A 25,614-nucleotide genomic window follows, 5' to 3' on the forward strand; every position below is an offset into this window, starting at 1 on the left:
AGGCGCTTTTCCGTAAGAATTTTCCATAAGAATGCTACCGAGGTGGCCTAAAATCAGTGAAGACGAAACTGATATTAGGTAAAATCCAGGTAATGCGTTCAGAGACAAAGAGGGCAATGTCATAGCAATATGGGCATGATAGTTAAATAGCCGATGTGTTGTAGTCAAATCTATACAGTAGCCCATATAATCACGTAATCAAGACGTTAATGAGAGAGGAAGTAGCGCACAGCAATGGAATCTCCCGCCAGTGACGAAAGAGCAAGTAAGGAAAGCATTAGAAGCAATGTAAAGGGGGAGCAGCTGGAGATCACCAGGTGACAGCAGATCTCTTGAAGTACGGAGGGCAGATCGTGCTAGAAAAACTTGCCACCCTGTATAACCAATTTCTTATGACCTCTAGCGTACTGGAAGCTTAGACGAAAGCTAGCATTATCCTAATTCCTTAGTAAAGAGACGTTAAGAAGTTGAAAAATTATTAAACGATCAGTTTACTGTCCGTTGCCTACAAGGTGTTTACTATGGTAATACAGTCAGGACAACATTAGACTTCAGTCAACCTAACGATCAGGCAGATTTTGTAAAGGATACTCGACGACAGACCATAACCACGCTATCAATAAGGTGATAGGGAAATGCGCAGAATATAACCAAGCCCTACAGTGCGTTCATTGATTACGTGAAAGCCATTGAGTCAGTGGAAACCTCAGCAAGCATCGCGGAATCGGGGTATAGAAGAGTCATATGTGAAAATACTGGAAGACAGCTACACTAGTCATCAGCAAAGTCAGGAATAAAATTCCAGTAAGGAGGGGCATGAGGCACGGAGGCACGATCTAATAATAATAATAATTGGTTTTTGGAGAAAGGAAATGGCGCAGTATCTGTCTCATATATCGTTGACACCTCAACCGCGCCGTTAGGGAAGGGATAAGGGAGGGAGTGAAAGAAGAAAGGAAGAAGGAGGTGCCGTAGTGGAGGGCTCCGGAATAATTTCGACCACCTGGGGATCTTTAACGTGCACTGACATCGCACAGCACACGGGCGCCTTAGCGTTTTTCCTCCATAAAAACGCAGCCGCCGCGGTCGGGTTCGAACCCGGGAACTCGGGATCAGTAGTCGAGAGCCCTAACCACTGAACCACCGCTGCGGGTGTAGGCACGATCTCCGCAATGCTATTCACTGGCTGTTATCAGGACGTACTAGGAGGGCTGCGTTGGAAATATTTGGAGTAAATTGTTAATGAAGAACGCCTAAGTAATCTGCAATTCGCTGATGACCTTGCCTTGCTAAGTTACTTAAGTGATGATCTGCTACGCATCATCAGTAAGTTAGGAAAGCACAGCACAACGGTGGGTCTAAAATTTAACGTGCAGAAAACCAAACTAATGTTCAACAGTCGCGCAAGGGAACAGCAGTTCACAATTGGTATCGAGGTGCTGGAAGTGATAAAGGAACACGGTTACTTAGGGCACGTAGTGGCCGCTGAGCCGGATCATGAGACAGAAATAACTTGAAGTGAGATGCAGAAAGAAGGGTTGTAAAAGACTACACCAAATAAATATATAAGCAGGGTGCAGGGGATATCAAGTGGCTTGACGAGCACGTCGCTGCGTACATAAATGGATGCAAGCAGCGTAGTGGCACGGTAGCCGCGGTAACCTGGGACAGTGCGGGCCGTCCGAGTCTTCTGGAAAATGAGGAAATGGGGCAGGGTGGTTCGGGTGAGTAGATACTTCCGGAGCGGGGGGGAGTAGGGGTGTCCTGTTCTGGCAAAGATATCGACAGTTCCACTGCATAGTCTCGAGGTCCTTGCCTAATGCCATTGTTATAGTGTAGAGGTAGAGGCTTGGGAGGGAAGGCGTTCCTTTTTTTTGGCCGCGCTGGAGCGACTCATGCAGGGAGTGTAGCATAGAAGCGAAGAATTCTAATTGTTTGGACGGTGCTTGGAGGGTCGTAAGAATCTGAAGAACCAAAGTCTCTAGCTGAACCAATCGAGTGTTGTGTGCGGTGGTGGTGGTTTCGACAACGTCAGAGAAATGGGCGACCTGGGCGGCGGAGGAGGATGTGATCAACGTGGCAAGGAGCTCATTTAGCTTGGTAAGCTGGGAAGCAAGAGAGGAGGTGGTTGTCTGGAGAGTTTGAGTCAAGGCGTGAAATGCGCTGTTGCTCTCGCTGTTGGCGTTCCAGCATTGCTAGCCGGAGATCGAAGGAGCGGCTATAATCAGTAAAATGTGCAGAGGGTGTTTTAGTGGGAAGAAACGGACGCTGGCACAAAGGACCCTTAAATTATGGCAGCGTAGGTTCTGGTGACCGCGTCGGAGGTGAGGAGGGTTCACAATTAGAGGCGGAGGTGTGGGCTGCGTGGCTCTGCGCAAAGCTGTGAGAAGGTGGTAGGCAGCTTTGGCACACTAGTGTTGTTTAGCAAGGAGGAAGGGACAAGTGGGGTCGTGGGAGGGGTGGGTGTTTACCTGGCAATGAACGCACTAGGGTTCGGAACATACGCGAGTGGTAGGGTCGGTGGGTAGAGGAGCAGCACAGCGGCAGCTCTTCGCCGGAACGCTGTGCCGGGGACAGTGGTGAACGCGATGCCCAAGAGCGAGACAACGGGTGCATGTGGGAGGCTTGGGTTTATGGGGGCGACATCGGAAGGCAATGCGTTTAAAATATACAGAATGGCGGATGACGGTGTCGGCGAAACTTTTTACCACTGACTGAGTGGTGTCCATGATGCGAGCAGCAAGTATATGTGTGGCGAAAGATTCAATATCATGCATGAGGTCAGCTGGGCTGAAGTGGCCACCAACCTTATGAATGACGCCGAGGCATAAAATGGGAGGATGGGGGGCATAAGTTTTGATGCTGATGGGGTTACCGTGAAGCTGAAGATGAGTGAGAGAAAGTAGGAATTGAGCGGTGAGAGGAGAATGAGTTTTTAAAAATACAAACCTTTGCACTGGCTTGGCCTGAAGGGTTATCTCTGCACTGGTCTTGGAGGAGAGATGTGCGGCGGAGAGGATGGTGGCAAGCAAGTCGTAGAGAGTGAGCCTGGGAGTGACGGTACCAGAGGGACATTGGATACCAACAGTGATGAGCTCGGCGCGGGGTCAGGCGCGGAGCCAAGCTTGCGGCTGGAACCGATGGTGCTCGAGCAGATTTCTGGAGTTGGAGTTATGTAGTCGTCTACCGAATGCGGCGTGAGATCCATGTTTGCCGACTAGTCGTCAGCATGAGACGCAGCGGGAAAAAAGGTGGAGATGGAGAGAACATAGCTCGGAGGACTGGGAAAATCCTCGGCGGACATTGAATTTGCACTGGCGGGCACCGGCGAAATCCTAGATCCCATAGGAGCGGCAGCATCAAAGGCGGCGAGCTTCTACGCGGGGGCCGGGCTGCAGGTCTTGGCGTCAACGGGAAACGTGGTTGTAGTTAGCGCGCCGGCACTTGCAGCGACGACGAACGCAGCCGGCTGCACCGCGGCCGTCGACGCGGAGCTCTCAGCGTCGATCACAGCGTTTAATGCGACAGGAATGTGCGCGGGGTCGTGGGCGGCGCTGAACGCTGCTGGTTGAGACATGGCCGTCGGCCTGAGATTGTAAGCCTCGCTCATAACATTGAGCGGCGTGATCGGTGCAGGCACAGCATCGTAGACGTCCGAAGAAAAAGAGGGCGGCGAGGCATCGCTGGTTCATTGGCTGCAGGGGCTCCGTGAGACTCTGCATTCCAGAGGTGCAAGGGCGGCGCGCTAGGATTAGCGAGGCACCGCTCTGCTTCAGAGATTCGGAGTCGCTTGGAAGGCGGTCTCGGTGGCAGACCGCGATGCGAATGGTGTCAGCGTGTCTCTGAAGTCCTCGTGAAACGATGGAGAGTAGATCCAGAGGCAGGCGAGGCCCTAGACCGGACAGGGGCAGGTGAAAGCAGAGCACGAAGTGCAGCCGGCTAACCAGAGGCAGGCCGAACCTGCGCCCTCCGGACGCACTGTCCTTCAAGGTCCTCGCCATTGCGCATGACGTCCAGTCATTTGCCCTCATTCCATCGCTCCCAGAATACAACAGCTTATTCAGACTCTTATGGCGCTAACCGCCACATACAGAACTGCACCATCACTCTTCACTGCAGTGATTCAGTTCAATTCAATTCAAGTGAATTTATTCAGCACCACATCATGGTGCTTGGAGCGCGGCAATAATGCACTCAAAAATCGTCTGCATGAAGGGAACCGCGCCTCCGTAACAGACAATGGCGGTGGCAGTGATGCCGCGTTTTGTTACACTGAACAGAAACTCACCAATTCGAGGAAAAAAACTCTTAAAGAGATGCAGAATCAACACCGAATTTTATCATGTTAGCTATACAGAGCATGTAGACAATGACCTTTAAACACTCGTTTTCTCACAGGAAAAAAAATTGATGCGAAGTGACAAGCAGAAGCACAAACCGCCGGAAAAACTGTGGTCACAAAAATTACAAGAGTTACGGAAAAACTCAAGCAAATGCATGAAAGAAATTTAACATCGAATGTGAAATTTATGCGAGGCATTGCAGTTTCTATTTTTAGCTGTAAGAGAATGGGGATGGATGTTTAAGGAGAGCGTTTTGTTCAGAATATACGGTAGTTTATGTTCGATCCTTAACTCTCCATAGTTCGTAAAGCCGCCGCGGTGGCTGAGCAGTTATGGCGCTCGGCTGCTGACACGAAAGACGCGGGCTCGATCCCGGCCGCGGCGGTCAAATTTCGATGGAGGCGAAATTCTAGCGGCCCGTGTACTGTGCATTGTCAATGCACATTAAAGAAACCCAGGTGGTCGAAATTTCTGGAGCCTTTCACTACGGCGTCTCTCGTAGCCTGAGCCGCTTTGGGACGTTAATACTTCCATAAACCTGGATGCGGCGAAGTGGTCTTATTTTTGCATTAGGTCTCAGCTTTGCAATGTCTTGTAGTATTGTGGTGTGGGTTTTTCTTTTATATACTGTAGCACGAGCATCATTCATACATCCGTTTCGCTGACACAATTTTGAATTCAGCGCATAGATGTGTAGCATGCCAGTCATATGTAAGGATAGTTATAATCCTAAGGGCTTTCTTTCACAGCATTTGTATCTTATTGGTATTCACGTGTTATGGTTCCTTGTGCTAAATGAGCGTAGGCTACATGACTAATGAAAATTGGGTTATATATTAGTAGCTTTATATTCGAGACAAGACGCGTCTAAACTTGTTTAGAACTCCGCATGCTTTTGAGAGCTCGACTTTTAGTTGATTGATATGAGTGTCCCAGGAAAGGCATTCATTTAAGGTTGCTGTCAGAGACTTGATGTTTTTTACCTATGGTATATTTGTTTTACCTAGAAACAATTCTGGTACAGACTGAATTGCCTTAGTTTTAGTCCTAAAAAGAATTGCATTTGTCTTCTCTGCATTTATGGTTAATAAGTTATTTATGCGCCATTCATGGAACGTTTCTTAATATGAGGTTGCCATCTTCGGACAGCTGGTGGGTATTGGATGCAGTGACAAAAATGGTAGTGTCTTCGGCGTATATGACAAATTTTGTGTCTAGGTTTATCAAGGCAATGCCATTGATGAATAGGTTAAAAAGTAGTGGCCCAAGTATGCCGACTTGCGGAACACCTGCCTTGATTGGAAGAAATGTTGATTCTGTGTTATTTATTGCTACGGATTGGAGGTGGTATTTAAGATAACTTTTTAGTAGGTTGAGGGTGGTTCCTCGGATACTGTATCGCTCTAGTCTAGTTAACAATGTCGCATGGTTTATCCTATCGAACGCCTTGGAAAAATCGATGTAGATCCCAAGTGTTAGTAATTTACCCTCGACACCTTGTAGTATTAATTCCTTTTGCTGAAGGAATGCATGCGCTGTTGATGTTCCAAGGCGAAAATCATGCTGTGCGTCGGACATCAACGAATAATTTTCGCAAACGAGGTAATTGTTGAATGAATTATCTTTTCTATGCCTTTAGAAAAGACGGGGAGCTCCGATATTAGCCAATGGTTTGAAAAATTGTTCTTATGCCCAATTTTGTATATAACAGTTACTTTTGCGACCTGGAGTCGCTTGGGAAAGTCTCCAGGAGATAGGCAGATGTTCCAAATGAACGTTAAGACGGGCACAGGCTTGTCTAGGACATATTTCATTGGTCTGAGATGTAAGCCATCAACATCAGTACAATTTGTATTGCAAAGAGATTGGTACGCTAAGATGACCTCTGCTTCTGTAGCAGAGTCAAGGTAAAAACTACGTGTATTTGGTACCGGCAGATAGTTTGCTCCTAACTGAGATCCACTCGTTTGTGATAGTGAAGTAAAGTATCCATTAAATGATTTGGCTAGTTCTGATTCAGACAAAATTTCGCCATTCATTCTATTTATGGCTATGTCTAACGTGATATAGGATTGATCAACAGTGCATTTATTTGTTCCCATGTTTTCTCGGGTCTTGATACATTTGTAGCAGAAAAAGGTTGTTAAGGTACCGTTTCTTTGACGTACGGAATGGCGTAACCCCTGGTTTCTAACCTTTATAAACCCTTGCAGATAAGCTGTTTCCTCAGTCAGTATAAACTTTGCGAAAATTTTATCCTTCTTCCGCATCATACGCAAGCATTCTTCAGTAATCCATGGCTTTTGTGTCTTCATGTTAGGTTTTGATGTTTTAATTTGAAAGCATTCATCATACAACCCTTGGAATTTATCAAAAATGTGTTGTACGCTTCAACAGCAGTATTCTTTTCGTAGAGGTCTTGTCAAGATATGACTGCGACTTTATTGCGAAAATGCTCCAACGTAGCTATGTCTATATTTCGATAGGACAACGTTTGTTGTTTTCGATTCAGTGATGTTTCTTGATCGACCTTGTAAATGAGTAAGTGATCGCTGATCGCCCTCTTTACCGCTTCTGCCGAGAGATTGTTGCAGTCTGCATTTGTGATGAAAAGATCAAGTATAAATGATGAAGACTGTGTGACATGTGTAGGACAGTTAATCACACTGTGCATACTGTTTGCTTGCAACAAGTTACCAAAATGAGTTTTTATAGTTGCAGACATGACATGATTTATATTACTGTCTCCTCCCATAAACAGCGTATAGCTATTACAAGAGACATAATCAAACACAAGGTCAAAGAATTCAAAAACGGTATCAACACATCCATGGGGAGGGCGATAGACCACAGATATAGCATTCTTCCCGTCTTTGATCGTATTTCAAAGTAAATGGTCATCCACGGCAGGAGGTCGAACAAGCGGGTTCCTCATTAGAGCCTTCCATCGTTCTCCTCCGCTGGGCCCCTGGACACTCAGGGATTGACGGCAATGGGCTGGCCCATCAATTCGCCCTCGACACTCTTTACCGGGCGCAGTTTAACCCCTGGCCCAAGCCCTCGGAGTACGGTGGAAGACTCATCCTGCGCCGCACCATAAACTACGTCTATTTTGAGCTCAGCCTCGACAAACGTCTTTACCCTCTCACTCATTCATCACTCACTGTGCCGGAGGCTCGCCTTTTTCGGCACATGGCAATGAATGCAGTCATCACCCTATCCCGCCTCTTTCTCTATCGCTACCGATCGGATCCTTCCTGTCCCAACTGTCCCTCCACCTATGCAGACCTGGCCCATCGCCTTCTCTACTGCCCGGCTGCTCAGCAGTCAGGTTCCTATCCCACCCCCCCCCCCCCCCCCCCCCCATTCTCTATCGATCACCGCCTTGCTTGACTGGCTTGGCACTAAAGAGGTAGAACAGCGACGTCTGGTTGCCAAGCCGGTCGACATGCTCTGCCTATAAATTATGGCTCTATAAAGGCTTAATACTACTACCATTAATAACTAGGAAAATAAGAATAGGGTGGAGCGCGTATGGCAGGTTCTCTGAAATTATGAATGGCAGTTTACTAATATCTCTCACCAGAAAAGTGCGCAACAGTGGTATCTTACCAGTACTCGCCTATGGGGCTCAAACGTAGAGGCTAACGAAAATGGTTCTGGTTAAGAACAACGCTGCAAGCTGCGTAAAGTAAAACGATGACTGTAACATTAAGAGACCGGATGCGGGCAGAGTGGGTGAGGGAACAAACGCGGGTAAATCAAGAGGAAGGAATGGGCGTGGGCGCGGGATGAAAGGCAGGGAGGAGGCGTGTGAACAAACCTCTGAAACAGCGCAACTTAGATTATGTACTCAATCGTTTTGTATATCACTTACTTCTGACAAGAGCTATTCCACAAAGGCTGGCAGTGTGAAATAAATGAATTAGTAATTAACTGCCCCCTGCAGATCATTGAGGAAGTTGCCGCTCTAGGTAACTCGAAAAACTAATATTAAGTCGAACTGTCACTGCAGACGATGTCTTCAATATAGGACTAGGTTCTAGAAACCCAGAAGTGACTTGGTGGTAAGGTAAAAAAAATCTGAATAACCGGCTTGAAGTTGCAGAGGATGCGGAATATGAATCTGAGGCGGGTCGCCTGAATAGACGCATGAAAGACTTCGAACACTACGGACAACGCCAGAAACTTGAGATCCATGTCTAAATACACTGAGAACTTAAACCTCATCGCGATTTTAAATTAACTTGCATTGTCAATTTGCCTTAAGGGCGGTCACTAAAAGTAAAATTGAAGGCATGCACAGCGTTCCTGCAAAGGGAGAGAAGAGCCCTCTTATGATCATTCGTTTTTCTAGCCGAAAAAAAGAATAATGGCTAGCAACAGTAAACAAACCAAAAGCTAGGCGCCAAAAGATCTGTTTTTCTGACAACCTTAGTCTTGTGGTTGCGGCTCAAAGCCCACTGAGCTTGATTAAAAGCATACCTGGCAGAGAAACAGAATCATTTTTGAAAGAAGAGAACAGGAGATTGTGCAATCACGACTGCATGTAAGGATAACGTGAAAAATATTCGGTTTCAGATTTTTGTGATAGCTTCTTTTTCTTAGAAACAATGACCCATACTGACCTATTTTGATAGTGATTCCATTTATGCTTATGCTGGATTTTAAAAAATTCAGTTACCAATCATTTCAGTGCCTTTCGCCTTTATGCACATAGCCTCCACAGTAAATAGATGAAGTACTTGTATTGTTATCTAACCTGAGGTTGCAATTTGACGTATTATTGTTTAGTAATGATAGCGATGCTCCCAACATAGATGATTATAAATGTGCTACTGTGACATGCTCACAGAGGCGAGTAGGGGGTATTTCTGTCTTGTTAAGAAATTAAATCGCCTATCACTGTATTCCCGAGTGCTGTATCCCTCATAGCTGTATAAGCTTTGTAACGTAACGCTGCGAAATTGTTGTCACAGGTATATATAGGCCTCCTTCAGGTTCTGTGCCGGCAGTTAGCAACTTTGCAAAAAAGCTTTGGAATATCTCTCTCCTGATAACTACGAGGTTTGATTTCTCAGTTTTATAAGTGCTAATCTTCTGTTACCAGAAACGTTCTAGCTTTGTACGAAAGCTACGGATTGTATATTTAATTACCTCACCTACAAGAGTTTCTGACAAGTCCGAAACACTGATTGATATGCGTTTTACGAATATCTACAAAATTAATTTAGCCGGTGGCATTCCAATATTAAGCCTTATTGACCATCAGCCTTTATTTTTTGTAGTAATCTCAAGCTGACCTAAACAGCAAGCCAGCCAGGCTCAAACGGCAGTTTTCATGAGAATCGATGGAAAAAACTTAACACAGTTTCGAAGCGTTTGTGCTAGCGTGACTGGGAGCAAGAATCGAATGGGGTCATGTATATCGTAAGCAGTTTTTAGCCAACTATTCAAAAAGACTACAATGAAGTTTTTGCGCAATCTGCTCACAAAATGTATAGATCAAGAAAGCCTTCGGATTTGAAGCAACTATATGGCCGCGTACAGAAAAAGAGTCGACACCTTTCTTCTTTTCTTCAAATTAAGAATACTGACGTCCTTCGTCTACTCAAAACTTTCACTAATTATTTAGGCGGTGAACTGAATAAAGCGAGAACTTGTTATTGTATGCTAAAGACGTACATGGCTAATAGCTGAAAGGAAGCATGAAGCACTACAAACAATCTCCTAGCCAAAAAGAAAACAACATACAGGTCTTACTCCACATTCACGATGCAAACAGTGACGAAGCTAAATTGGGTAATAATATTAATACACATTTATTATGTCTTTCCCCGTAAGCCTGCTGACGATTTTCATAAGGACGGCTCAGTGCATATAACCTGCAAAGTAACAAATTTTATGTTTTTGCCACCATGTACTGAATATGAAGGAGGTAGCCCTATACACTCTGTCTGTAGTAGTAGTGCACCAGGAATTTATGGCATTGTTCCAGTCGCGATGAAAAGGGTAGCAGATATTAAGTAAATCGGGGTCTGGGTCATTGCGTGCTTGGCTGATTAGTGGGCCCAGAGTGCGCATGCGCCGAAGGATTACGGTTAAATAACGTAAACGTGCGCACGCAATGTTCAGAAGCTAGCGTTGCGACAGTTGCTATTTTTGTGCGCTTAGTGTGAAAACATGGAGGCATTCTTCCAAACGAGAGCGACCCGCTTCAGCCGGATAAGCAGTCCTTGCGGCCCTCGCCGGCACGTTTATCGGCCACTACTGGTGTTTTTGCCCTTCGCTATGACTGATCTTGCCTTGGCGGCAAAGTTTAAGCTGCAATTCAGCCGAGTTTTTGTTATACGCTCTTGATTCTGGCGCACTCAAGCCAAAAAGGGCCTTGTGCTGCAACCGTCTGCAACTGCTAGGAACGCAACAGAAATATGTTCCGAGCATTGGCCCGAGTGCACTTCCCAGCTGTGTCAACAACGTGATAGAAAGAATGCTGCTGACATGCGTGGAATATTACCTGGATCACAATGAAGTATATCCCAAATTTATCTCAGGGTTTCAACGCGGACACTCCTGCATTGACAATGTGGTTGAACTGGTAACAACCGTCCAGCGCCAAAAAAAAATTGAAGAGGTGGACTGTGGCGTTTTCGTATCTCAAGGGCGCCTACGGCAACGTAATACATCAGGCCATTTTAAACGCCTTGGGAGCTGCTGAGATCCGAGGCCACATACAGAGTCGGATACGCAGCTATTTATCGGAGAGCTCGCTCTTTGTCACAACTCGGGACGGCCCAACATCTCTACACCGAACTTCGCGCAGAGTCCCATAGGGTGGGATGCTTAGCCCAGATCTCTTCAACCTTGCTTTCGTCGTTCTGGCCGGCTTACTGCCTCAACATACTAATATCTTCATCTACACAGAGGATATCTGCATTTGCTCTTAAAGTGTCACTCGTTTCAATAAAGTGTCACTCGTCCCCAATAACGACGTGTTGCCTTCGTTTGCAGGGCCTCAATATTTAGACCGAGAAGTGTTCATTGGTGGCGTTCACACGCAAAACACGTTACGTCATATGCATCAATGGCAAAACTGTCCCCTATGAGAGAACCCATCGTGTGCTTAATGCACTCATCGACAGAAATATCTCGTGGAGCCCTGATCTGTACAACATGAGAGACTGATGGCGATTGTCCATGTCCTCTCCTTAGTCCTGCGGCGCATCACTGCCCTCGATGCTAGAACTCTGTTGTTCACTATTCCTAGACTACCTGCGGTACACACTTCCAATATTCAGTAACATTATACAGGCAATCGTCCGGACTCTCCAAAGTGTGCAAGCACAAGCTCTCCGTATCTGCTTTGGACTGCCTAAATGTACTTCTACGGCCGCAACTGTTGTCGCCTGGAAACATTCACTTACTACATGCATTGCCGTTGGCACCATGAGAGCACATAATCAGCGCCTCACACGTGTCCCGTGTCGTCATCTCGAAACTCTTCCAGTAATTAGGCCGTGTGCTGCATTCTTGTATATTAAAGGCGCCAAAACTACACACACACACACACACACACACACACACACACACACGCACGCACGCACGCACGCACGCGCACACACACACACACACACACACACACACACACACACACACACACACACACACACACACACACACACACACACACACACACACACACACACACACACACACACACACACACACACACACACACACACACACACACACACACACACACACACACACACACACACACACACACACACACACACACACACACACACACACACACACACACACACACACACACAAGCACGAACGCACGCACGCGCGCGCACACACACACACACACACACACACGAGAGAGAGAGAGAGAGAGAAGAGAACGGTTGAGAGCGCCACTCACAACTGCATTCGACATAATTCGACATAGTGGCTAGAAGGTACAGAAAAAGAGTTAAGACCGGACAAACGCTAGCTTTTACAAGAAGAATTCAGACTTCTTTGTATACATTTACCTTGTGCGCTGGCCACTATGTGAAATTATAGCAAGCAACTAGCCAAATTAAGAGCATTGGCAGGTACTGCATTCGTCAAAGTCATCTATGGTCATCACGCCTATCTTCAAACGCAATTCACCCCTGTCTCGGAACCATGCTCGCCCCATGGAGTCTACATAAACCTCGGGTGCACATTTATATTCATGGAGTTACGACAAAAGCTGGTATATGATTAGCTGCTTTCAAATAGATCACAATGGAAAACATCTGCATTCTAACCAGTCACCGCATCCATGTTTACACAGATGGCTGAACTTAAACAGTTCAGCGGGGTCTGTGGTGATCCCGGCGAGGTCCGTCTTGATGAAGGTGAAGAAGACCTACCACACTTCTTCAACAGTGCGGAATCAACTTTTAGGGGCTGCAGTTGAGTTCATCAGCTAAGCGCTGCACTCATCCCAAAGCCAATCTGTATAGAGTGGGTCTCACCTGAGTTCCTAAGCTCACCAAGCTGTGTAGATTCTGCGACCCGCCTTTCATCCCCAACCTCGTCTTTGCCTCGAGTCCTCACTCTGTGTGACACCGCGTCCCTTTTAACAAGAAAGAAACACCCCCGGCGCCGTACACGTGCTCTAATCCCTCCGTGTACGATGTCTCTCCCCCGCGGTCTTAACCGTGCAGAGGAGGTTTCGCTTCGGAGGATCCGGGTCGGGGTTGCCCTAACGCCAGTCGTCACACGAAAGTGGCCGCAATTTCAAGGCTTATATCCCCGCCCAGGGTATCCAGTCTGCAAGAACAGAGGTTTTGAGGTCGATATTCACCACCTGCTGTGAGTGTGCCCGGCGCTGAGGCCGATGAGAATTCGGCACCTGACGGCACCGGGTCTCTCGCTAATATTTCCGGATTCATATACCGCTTGGACGCAGAGAACACATTATCGTTCACTCCTTGACTTCATTAAATCAGCGACCTTTTTTTCATTTATTTGAGCATTCTCGTCATTCATCATCACGCACCCTTTGATGCCCTGAGGCAATAAACATCGCCCAAAAAATAACCTCCACATGAATGGTCAGTTTTCACTGATTCACAAGCATCTTTTCAAGACTTGCAAGCTGCTCTACGTAGCGGGTTGCATGAACTGGCTGCAGAGATTCTCAAGGCATACCAGTGCGCTATATCGAAAAGGCATGCTATCATTTTTCAATGGCTGTCACGACACTGAGGTATCAAGGGAAACCACCACGCGGACGAGACTGCCCGATCTGCCCACGATGAGGGACTGTGTGTAATTCTCTGTTTCTATGGACCTCCTGCATGTTTGTAAACAAACGAGGTGGCGCTGCAGTCGCTAGCGAGCTCGTGGTAGGCAAAAGACCAGGGAGTGTCGTCGCGGAGAGGCGTTGAGCGCGGGTTTTCAAGGCTTGTAGGCGCGTCTTCAGCTTCTGCGAATCACAGCAATGGTTGATGTTTACAGCTTAGTAATTTCTTGAAGTACACGAGCTCGCGTTGGCCACGTGCGGTGTATAGTTCGCCATTGTGTATTGTATATATGGTTAGTAGTAAACAGAAAGTGTTTCTAGTAGAAATGTATACAGTACGCTTTCGAGATGCGGTGTCGTCGAAAATTGTGAGGTAATTCCTTTGAGGCTTTCTTTGAGTTCAGAGACGCATTTCTTTGACCAAAGCGCAAGCGAAGAGGCCAAAAACGAGGAAGTAAACGTTAAGGTTCGTTTTCTGGCCTTTCACATTTTCTGCGATTGGCATCACTCACACCTTCGTAATTTCGTAACGCATGAAAATAGAATGATTCTATTTGTCCCAAACGATTCCTGAGACGTTGAGGAATGTAATTTATCTCTCGATTTTTTTTCCTACAGGTACAGTATTATGTCCGTTATTTTTGTAAGAAATGTTTTCACGTAACTATGCATGCATAAGTACATGATCATCTAAAAAAGAAGTAATAGCGTCATATACAGAACAAGGCTTTGTATAAACATTAGTTAGGACCTTGAGGTGACTTGACGAGGGTGTTAATTATAATTACCCAAGAACTGCACCAGGTATAGCTAAAAATAAAAGGCATTACCGAAACTAGCGTAGCAATTTCATATTTGCACCAAATTTAGTTTCATATCACGTGCATAAATAACGAAAATACTTTTCATTGCCGCGCCCCCTCTCAATCTCGACACGTCTGCTAGAAGCACGCCTGCGGCTGCTTCTTTCCAAACAAGCTTCGCGGTCATGGACTGCATCATAAAACATGACACATGTATGAAACAATGAAAAAGCATATGGCTTTTAGCACACTTAAGGTACGCTATTCTAAGCAAGCCAACGTGACCGCGCATGAACTTACCAGACTTCTTTCTACACGAATCAAATGATTACGTCTGTCATATTAAGAAACACTTTCTAGTAAATATCAAATGCCATAAAACGTGCCATTAAAACATGCTGTGCTATTAACAAAAGAACGCAATCCTTGGGGGCGAGTGAACCTGCCGGCGGGGGCCCCGTGCACGCCGGCTCAAGGTGATAAATGCGTGCGCAGCTACATACGTGCTTTTTTTTCATTGCGCAGTTATAAGCGTACTATGCTGATGTGCAGGTGAATGAACGCAGTAAATTACATGCTATTAAGTACATTGAGTGGCAGTGCCGATCGACTCCCAGACTTCGCGCTTTAGTACCGCGGCCCATTCCCCGTTAGCCAGTTTACTAATGCGGTATTTATCGCGAGAAGCCAATCTGGGCTAATTTAAATTTCCTTTTATGCTACTACGTGGATCGAACAGTGACGCAGCTGATCAATACATGCGGCTTCTGCAGTGCGCAGGCATGATATGTAGCCGCCGGTAGCTGCAGCAGCTGCGGTAGGCACCGGCTGGCCGTAGCTGTTTTGCCTACCATGCGAAAGTCGCTGCTGACATCAGCGCCACCGCATCTTCGTGACGTCGCCGGGTGAAGGAGGTCCATACCAAGAGCTGATGCAGCATGTGAGCTACGTAGGCTGGTGCTGGAGCTCACAGTTTCTGCGTGGAGCACTGGCCAGTATTTCAACCGTTGCCTGAGAGCATTGGATCTTGATGAAGGTGAAGACGACCTACCACACTTCTTCAACATTGCGGAATCAACTTTTAGGGGCTGTAGTTGAGTTTAGGTTTCCCCACAATACACCGCGTCGCGAAGCAACATTGCTGTGCCGTCTATAGATCGGTGCTGCAATTCAGAAAGCGATACACCTTCCGCATTGGGATGGCCGACAGTCCTGCTTGTGAAAGATGTGGATGCGAGGAGACAATTGTACAATCTCCTGTATGAGTGCCCTGAATTGGCGACCGAAAGACATAAGCTGCGTTGCGCCCTTTAACAGAGGATAAGATCCTGGGAACGTGACCACAGCAATCAAATTCCCTCCAGGCCAACAAGGTACTGTTTCACTGTTTTGCTTCTTGAGGCCGACTGGCTTGAGGGACCAATTGTGACTGTTACACTTACCACTTCTCTCTTTCCCTTCTCAATCCCGTCATTCCTCTTCCCCAGTGCAGTGCAGCCAACCAGAACACCCCTGTGGTTAACATCCCTATATTTCCTCTTCTGCTTTAACTCTCTCTCTCTCAATTATATAACGCGGTAAATAATACTAAATATACCAATTTACGTCATGTGATGGAAAGTATTTTTTATTCAGTGGTTTGTACTTATTTGTTTGGCTAGATAGCGCCACTGTGTTTACAAATTTTCATTTTGCATAATTTTATTCACTGAGGATTTCCATGACAGTTTCTGGCGGAGATAAGGGTTATTGTATTAACTGCATGCAACATACTTTTGCAAAATAATGGCAGTGGCAACTACTTTCAAAGAACCATTCGCCTTCATATGATGCATTCTACGCTTAACGTTTCCGGAACGCTATACTAAAACTCTGAGGGGGGATAACTTGCTTGAAAGCGCGGGCTCCTTTCCCAAACCATGCACCCCAGTAAGCCGAGCACCAGGTCAGGGAATGGCTTATACTCATTAGAGCATGACCGGTGGGTAACCGGAGGCATTGGGAGTCGAACCGACCACCTCCTGAAGCCGAGGCGGGTGCTCTACCACGAGGCTACTGATCCGGAGTTCCCGGGTTCGAACCTGACCGCGGCGGCTGCGTTTTTATAGAGAAAAAAACACTAAGGCGCCCGTGTGCTGTGCGATGTCAGTGCACGTTAAAGATCCCCAGGTGGTAGAAATTACTCAGGAGCCCTCCACTACGGCACGTCTTTTTTCCTTTCTGCTTTCACTCCCTCCTTTATCCCTTCCCTTACGGCGCGGTTGAGGTGTCTAACGATATATGAGACAGATACTGCGCCATTTCCTTCTCCCCAAAACCAATTATTATTATTATTATAACTTGCTTACCGTACGTTAATGTAATTTCCCTTAGGCTGTCTACCGCGCTAGCGTGATATTGTTTTCGCAAGTACTTTGTTGTCTGCTAGTTTCGGCGACGATTTCTTCAACCAATCTTGCGAAAATACTCAAACTACAAAAAATAACCGTACCCAGCAATTATGGACAAAAGCATTTTTGAGTTGGAAACAGTTTATGAACGCAATTTTTTTATATAATGCGAGATTTCATTATATCAATGTATCCGCACATGACCCGGTGGCAGTCTTGTATATTTTTTGCTTTTCATGTCTTCGCAATCGTCAAAAGCGTTCCCCATTGTTTTATTATGGCAATGTGAACTCCTCGATGCGATCGACGGAAATACTTTCAAAGAAAGATTTTGCTACCTTTCAGTACAATGGACCGTTACCTTCAATATTTCCGTAACACTGTTTTACAATTTTCCAATTTTCAAAATTTTTCCCGAAAAAGCTGGACATGGAACGATTGATAATTTGCCGTCTAGTGACACCACAGGACCTTCCATTGACGGTCATAGTTTACTAACGATCACGACCGCCTACAATAAGGAACTAGCCATTTATGTCAAACACCTAACAAAACGGAACCTAAGCACACAGAAACCTAAGAAACGAAAGAAAACAATCCCACTGTTGCAACTTCGAACTGACGTGCAACAATGCATAGTATCAATTTTAGGCACCCCCTGAACTATGCATACAGATTTGACGCAACTATGGCTTGAAAAGGTAACCGCGCTTAACACCCAATACATTGAATACCAACCATAGCCTTACAGAATTATCGCAACAATGGATGCATGATGCCGGATACAAAGGGATTGTCTACAAATTTTTCTGTAAAAGATACGGTTCCTTCTTAATTTGACTAAGTTTCTTTTTTTCCGCTGTTCCGTACTTCCTACAGTTGTATGTATAATTAAACATTGCATTTTTTTCATTAATACGATTTGTTACGTGAATTCTTTGTTACTTTCGAAAATTTTGTAAAATTCCGAAGTTGTGCAGCAAGTTTTCTACCTTCACTATGTGCACAGACCTTTGCCAGATGTTGAAAGGAGCATTTAGCGTGCTCTCTCTCGATTTAGTGGTCTGTGTACTGAAACAAACGAAATCAATAAAGAATCGATCAGTTAGTTTACAACTATTTATTTTTTATTTGCTCTCATGGCCTAGTGGAGGAGGGCAGGAGGGCTGGAACAAAACCGAAATCTGTAGACACAGAGAAATAAGATAACACAGCACACGCATACACCGGTAATATTGCGCTGGTTTTTGAAAGAAAAAAATGTTCAGGGCACATCGCTAAGAAGAAAAAGACAAATGGCCGGACTAAGCTGACAAGAAATTTTTTATCGCGTCTTTGAATGCAGTGGAATCTTAAGTGCACAAAATGGAAAGAAAGTAAGCTTTCTTTTCTGTTAAAATCTTAAAAACTTCACAATTAGGGCACGTGTCATTGTTGTCTAAAAAGTTGTGAAAAGGTATTTTCCGCGCATTTATTGCTCGCAGCGAGGACAGCGATAAAGGAAATAGATTTAATCTCGGCGTCACCGTAGAAGCCGTCACTTTAACAGTGTCAACTAGACGGTAGCAGACATTACTGTGTCATTACAGACGATTACGCACTTTCCACGGGCCCTGTCCCTTCATCCTGCCGAGACTTTTCCTTATTTCTTGCCGTTGGGAGCATTGTTGTAGCTAAGGTTGCAAAGCCACCGGTAGAAAACTAGAGTTAGTTTTGGTTTCAATTAATTCGGCGCACCTGTTTCCTAAATGAGACCACATGTTAAAAAATGAATAAATCATGGACATCGCGCAGCGCAGCAGGCTGGTGAAATTCTGGGGTGCACTTAGATTCGAACCTGCTTTGTTATCGCCTGCAGTGGTTCGAATCCAGCTCAGGGATAAAGTTTTTTCAGCTGTATATTGTTGCCATGACAATGAGACGAAGCTTCAGTTAGCTTTCCTCCAGCTGCTACGAGAGGAATTGGCGCCAATGCCTAGATTAGCTTGACAATGGTATATGTGGAAGCTTCCTGTCCCTGGAAAACTGGTTGCAGCATTTGTAAAACACGTGATACTCCGTCAAACAAGGACAACTGTGCTGCTTCTCGTTTCCATCCTGTTCTAAGTCAGTACGAGGTAACCTCCACGTAGTCAACTTGCGGCCGAGATGACCAATAAACGTTGGATTTCATTTCAGTAAAGAGCACAGGCAAGAGTTCTGCAACGAGGACAAGAAAGAAGCGAGCGATTAAATTAGACACAGGTATAGGAGGATAGCTAATGCTGGCTTCGGTAGCAGAAAGAAGCGCAAAACAGCCATTATTCTACGCATGGCCCACAAGTGGTGCCCGAAGTAGCAGGTGTGCTCCTAATATCAGCGATGTTGCGCTCTTTCTGCGTGTTGCATTCCCTTTCGTTTGGATGCGTATGAAACAGCGACACAAACTTGGGTACACGTTTGGGTTATTTCTGTAATACGAAACGATAGTTTCTTTATGGGATCAGGACGACTGGTTCAGCGAGACACGACAGCTCTTCTGAAGGCAAAACATCGCCGTTGCGAGCCCACTATTTCCCGCATTTCTAGAAGCGCTAACCAGCTCGAAACGAAGCCGCATTTCCCACGGACATGTACGCACGTAAGTGCCATCGGATTGAAGGACTGTTTGCAGTAATGGAGTGAAATTTTCTAGATTCCATTTCTGAGTAAGATATGCATCCGAAAGCAGCTGAAACAGCATTCTTTTTACTTCTACACATTAAAGCACAGATCCTTCAGAGAATTTCTCCTTTTCCAATTGTTCTATTTTTTTATCAGTAGAGCTCCTCATGAGGAATTTCCATTAAAAGCCGGTTATCAGACCTAAAATTACAAATAAAAACTGCAGTATATGAAATACTACGTACTGAAGTTCAACAGGCAGATATGTTTGCGTTTTATGACTTGTTCCTTTACCAGTAAAAACAGGCTAAAGCAATTGTAAAATTTCTTCATTCTTTATTCACGCGGTTCAGGTGTCCAAAGATATATGAGACAGATACTGCGCCATTTCCTTTCCTCATAAACCAATTATTATTATTATTATTATTATTATTATTATTATTATTATTATTATTATTATTATTATTATTATTATTATTATTATTATTATTATCATTCTTTATTCAGAGTTTGCCCCCAAGCACCCGAATGCCTTAAAGAAGAGGGCTACAGCACAGAAAAAAAAACACGCCCTCATTGACACAGCGCACTTGCATTTCGGTCAGTCGGTTCCGTTCTGTAATCGATCTCACAAGGAAACAATTTGCGCAACTGCCAGGGCTGGCTCGATACGCGCTAATTTTGAGACTGATCGGTACGCCTAGAAACCTGCAGATGTTTTTTTTTTCAGACAAATGCCTCTATTAATTCCAGCTTTCCCATAGAATATAGCAATCAGAATTTGACCTTTCATTTTCATCGGCAGCAGGCAGGAAGCCCAAGCAGAGCGGCTCCGGAATTCTATAATGAAGTCAATAATGGCCTTCCTCAACCGGTACTAGACAGCGTATCCACATTCCAATATGGGTCTTATTCGGCTCAGATCGGCCGCAGTTTTAATTATTTTTATGGGAACATTCCAAACTCCTCTGAATAAATTTTAGTGTCTCAGTGGCCCTGGTAACCACGCCACAACATCAACATTCCAGAAGAAGTCAGACGCGAGCGTTAGGACACAATACTGGTGTACAACTGATTTTCGTACTTGGTCATTATTATTCTTATACTGAAAGTGAATAGTTTTCCCTGTGACAAAACAAACATGAACACAGTTTTTAACGTTTACATTCATCTTCCAAGTGAAACACCAGGAGTGAATTCGTTTTATGATCGTTCGTAAGCATGAAACATCAAATACACTGACAGTTCGCCAGTATACAAGGCAGTCGTGAGCAAATAAGAGCGAAGCAGATGAGATTCCTTAAGAAATATCGTTTACATATACCAAAAACAGTACACAAAAACTAAAAAGATTTTCGAATGAAACTCTGACATTAACTTGATGAAAGGACAAGATGCGGAAGTGTTTAGGTTATTGTATGGTCGATAAAAATGTTTAAGGCGGTAGCATTGTAATGCCAGCAGTGTATCGTAATTTGAGTATAATGGGAGTAGATTCTATAATCATGCGTTATATCATGATTTCTTCCACATCCAGCAGTCTTCCCGTGCCATGATCATCCTTTCAAGGTCAAGCTCTTTACATGTCGCATTTCAATTGTTGACAAATCATTCATACCTGAAATCATTATTATTTACTACCGGATGCCTTCTAATATCACAAGCAAATGAGTCTGAAAGTATTTTAGGAGCTTGTAAAAAGTGAAAGCGACGTCTTTATCTGATCCTTGTTCTTTTACCAACAACCTGTGTTTACCGCATTAATTTTTGCGCTGTTTATTATCTTCATTTTCTTAACATGCTGACTTTGCAGTTATACTTTAGCAGCATTTCGTTACTGTATATATCCGTCGATTATGTTTTCTTGTTTTTCCTTTTTTCCTGTCTTTCTTTTTCCTTTCTTGCTATTTCTTTTTTGTGATATTAGTAACTTCTTGCTCTATTTCCAAGCTTTCTTTGTGCTGCCCTCTTTGTAATACTCTCGTAGTTAGGGCTTTGTAGGATATCTTGAAATAAATAAACAAATTTTGGAGCGCAGCACAGAAATTGATGCTCACCGACCGTCCTGCTGACGCCCGTAGCCTGGCTGCTTTCCCGCACCAGCGCCGCCACTGACAGGATCTGCGTAAAACAGCGAAATTGCTATTCGTACCCAACTGGAGCAACGAACGGCTACTCGCCACCAAAAGACACTGCCTGCAAATGGCTGCCTATGGGTAATTTCTCGGTACACGGGATCAACATCGGCACGCGTTTGTTATGAACCTGCCGGAGGAATACAGCGCTCGTCTCACACGCATCTGCTGGTCTCCACGTCATTTTCACCCGTTACATTCCGAAATTACAGCTGCCCTATGGAGCCTTTTCGCTAATATTTCTTGACTGGCCTCTCATTGCAGATCTGTAGCTACCTGGTCCGTTCGCGGCCTTTTCTCCTCATCATTGTTGTTATAAGCAGAACTATGAGGAAAACTTAGCGTGTCAAAGGCCTGATCAAAGGTCTATAGCCAAAGCGACTTAGGCTACGAGAGACGCCATAGTCGAGGGCTCCGGATAATTTCGACCACCTTGGTTCTTTACTGTGCACTGACATCGAAGAGCACACATGCATCTTAGCATTTCAAGTCCATAAAAAATCTACCGCCGCGGTGGGGATCGAACCCGTGTCCTTCGGGTCAGCAGCCCAGCATCATAACCACCGAGTCAACTCGGCTACTTGCCAAAGTTGTAACCCCACTATGAGGCACAGCTTAGTTAAGGACTAAGCATCCCTTTTGGCCATTTAAGCTTATTTACTTGCAGATTATTCAGAGGACACGGTGCTGAACTGCCTTCATAGAAACGACGTACGACCTAGCAGTGGGGCTTCAACCTGAGGCTTGGGAGTCTCTCCTGTTTTTAACTCACGGGCATCCACCTGTATCAAAGAGCACCAGAACACTTATTTCAAGCTTTTATCTTGGCAGTGAGTTCAGGCCTTAATTCGCTATTTAGGCAGCATAGGTATGAACTAGTGCCTGCTGCCCGATGCATTGGTGTTGCATTGATGCTTGTATAAATTCGCACTTCTATTCCGTACGCCTCGTCAACCATCCTACCACTCTTTAATCCCATCTGCCTTAACGAATTCCAACTAGGCCGACATTTCAGTCTTTGCACTTGAGCCTCTCTTTCTTCATCGAAATGTGGCTGCTGCGCAGCTGATGTTTGGTCTTGTTCTCGCGTTCAGAATAATTTGAACCATTTCATTCAACCGATTGCTAGTTGATAGAACACATTGTTCTGTCATTGGTTATGAAAATTGTATGCGTATCCTACTAAGAATATTTCAAGGTTCAAAGCCCCAAATTCTAACCATGATCGTACGGCTTACTAGAAGTGTAGTGACCGAAATACTTGCTCTAGAGATTTGCCATAAATCCACCAAACGCGATCACCAGGGTTATCTAGAACATGATGCTCTCGCTTTCCATGCCTTAAGAGTACACCATGGGTTTGCAGGGAATTGGAGATCTCCGCAAGATTCTTTATTTGACCCAACTTTATTGCTTACTTCGTTGAAAAACTGTGTGCACAATGTAATTGCTAGTTCGCGGAAAAAATTTCGCATAACACATAGCTTCCGGCAAATCTAAGGAAAACCAAACCAGCACGTATATGAATGCAAGGAACAACACGCCAGCATTCCGCCTGGTATGCTGAGACGCACTCTTGTAAGCACACTTGTATTTGTGTACACATCATACGCAAATCATAAGAATCATAACCAAGACCATATTGTGACCAAAAACGCTCAGGTAACATATGCCAGCTTAGCGTTAGCCATCATTTTCGACAAACCAAACTTCAGAACCAGTTTCTCACACCTCATCATGTGGTCATGTATTTTGAAGACATAAACTTGTATTTACTTATTTATTACTGTAGTCACAGAGCCGTCAGGCATTCTAATGTGTTTGTGTGTGGGGGGGGGGGGGGCGATGACGCAGGACGCAAGTCAACTATAATTCAATTAATAAAAAGCCGGGAGTGCAAACTAAAAGGAAACAAGCAAGCAAATGATTATACGACCAGTGATGATCTAACGCCAAGAGGTAAGGACGCAGCCGGAAACAAGAACCAAGAAATCACAATCAAACAGCAAACCAACACACAAAAAAAGAAAAGAAGCAACGGAATTTACAAATATTGAAATATCAAGGGCTTAATCACAATGCAGATTCCGCAAAGAGGCAAAAACAACAGAGAACGGTTGCTACAGTCTAATCAATGTGCAAGCACGGATTTGTGCTATGTAGAAGACGACGATGAGTGGGCTGTGTGCCGTGGAACGGGGCGCTCGAACTAGGCCAGCTGCAAATAAACAACGGGGCAACGGATGATGTTCCTCAGGGATTGTACCCATAGGATTAGAACTTATGCTCAAAAAACACATCAGTGGAGGTTACAGCTGCAATATCATGTGGCAGCTTATTTCATTGCAAAACTTCGTTTCTTATTTCTTATTTCTTTGGTTTTATAAACATGTTCAAGCCGTTCTGAAGCGTAGTCGCCATTGCCAAGAAAAGGCTCCCTATGAATACCACTTTTATTGGGATATTTGCTGTGGAGAAATTTCACCCTCAGTAATTTTCTACGCTACTCAAATGGTTCCCATCCAAGGCTTAGTTTTAACTCGAAACACTGAAATTCCTGAAATAATTGGCATGCCTAAATCACACAGCCAAATTCTGAAACATTTCCAACTTATGACTGTCCGCTTGCAGGCAAGGGTCCCCGACACATTAAGCATATTCATGTACAGTTCTGAAGTTAGTTTTAAACAATGGCTCTTTAGAACGGTGCGGCATTTTCTACGCATTGCTGCAAACAAAACCTAGTACTCTAGAGGTCCTGCCTGTAAAATAATCTATATTTCGATGCCATAATAATGGGCTAGTAGAGCCAAGACCAAGGTATTTAAGTTCAAAAACTGCTGAAAATGTTTCTGTGCGGATGTTGTATGCAAAATCACGGGCAACTCTTTTTCTAGCCACGTTGACTCAGTGCTCGGCCGCTGACCCGAAATACGCTGGTTTGATCCCAACCGCGGCGGTCGCATTTAAATGGCGGCTAAATTCTAGAGGGCCATGTGCTTTGCGATGTCAGTGCACGTGAAAGAATAGCAGGTGGTCTAAATTTTCCAGAGCCCCAAACTACGGCGCCCATCATTGCCTGAGCCGCTTTGGGACGGTAAACCCTATAAACCCTCTTGTTTCCAGTGAAGCAGAAGTACACAGATTTTTTTCACGTTAACAACCATGCTTCAAGTACAGCAGTTCGCAGTATGAATGCCCCTGTACAAAACGCAGTTGTCTATAAATATACCAACTTTTGAGCGAATATCGCAACAGATGTCTCTCATATTAATGAAAAAGAGGAGTTTCTTCAATACCAACCCCTGCTGCACACAAGGCGATATCTCTACTTGATCCGACTGCATTCTATTTACCCCAACCATATGGCGTCTTAAATGTAAATAATTTTATTGCAGGCCATAACTGAACACCTGATATTTTACCACAACAGTTTCTAAAGCATTAAAAAATCAGGAGCTAGGTCAAAGGCTTTCCGGAAATCTATATACAAACAGTCAATAGCAAACCAGTTGTGTAGGGCACTAGCCGGGTCATATGTATGTACTATCGGTGGCGTAACACAAGAAAAACCGTGTTGCATAGAGCTTAGTAAAGAAAAAAACATTCAAGTGACTCAATATGATTGTGAAGAAAACACGATGAAGTAATTTAGAGGTAATTTTTTTTGGCATGTAATTCGACAATATACTAAGGAAATCCAACTTGTGCACCAGCACGACATGCGCAATTTTCCAGTCGTCTGACTGAACAATTTCTTGTAGTGATTTTATGAGAAGAACATACAAGTATTTCTATACCGGGCATGCACACGAATGAAGTATTGCAGATGATATGCCGTTCGGTCCTGTGGATTTTGAAACATTCCGTTGCCCTTGCAATGTCTAGATTTGCCGGTGACCAAAAACAGTACCTTCCATGTGTCCACCGCCCTCATCTCTTAACGGCGCTTCTTGGTCATGGCTGCTCAGGCGACTACCAAACACGGAGCGGAAGAATCCGTAGAAGAGTTTT

At 44.8% G+C, this 25,614-nt stretch overlaps 1 protein-coding gene across 1 annotated transcript in view; it reads right to left on the bottom strand.

The window, feature by feature from the left end:
* Window positions 1–25,614, bottom strand: part of LOC144122983 (chymase-like) — a 239,161-nt gene that overhangs the window by 94,563 nt on the left and 118,984 nt on the right. The window contains exon 3 of the mRNA XM_077655918.1: window positions 21,523–21,586. Coding sequence (XP_077512044.1) covers window positions 21,523–21,586 — 64 coding nt within the window. The remainder of the gene's footprint in view (window positions 1–21,522; window positions 21,587–25,614) is intronic.

The sequence above is a fragment of the Amblyomma americanum genome, chromosome 3, assembly GCF_052857255.1.
Source record: "Amblyomma americanum isolate KBUSLIRL-KWMA chromosome 3, ASM5285725v1, whole genome shotgun sequence".
NCBI classification, from domain to species: Eukaryota; Metazoa; Arthropoda; class Arachnida; order Ixodida; family Ixodidae; genus Amblyomma; species Amblyomma americanum.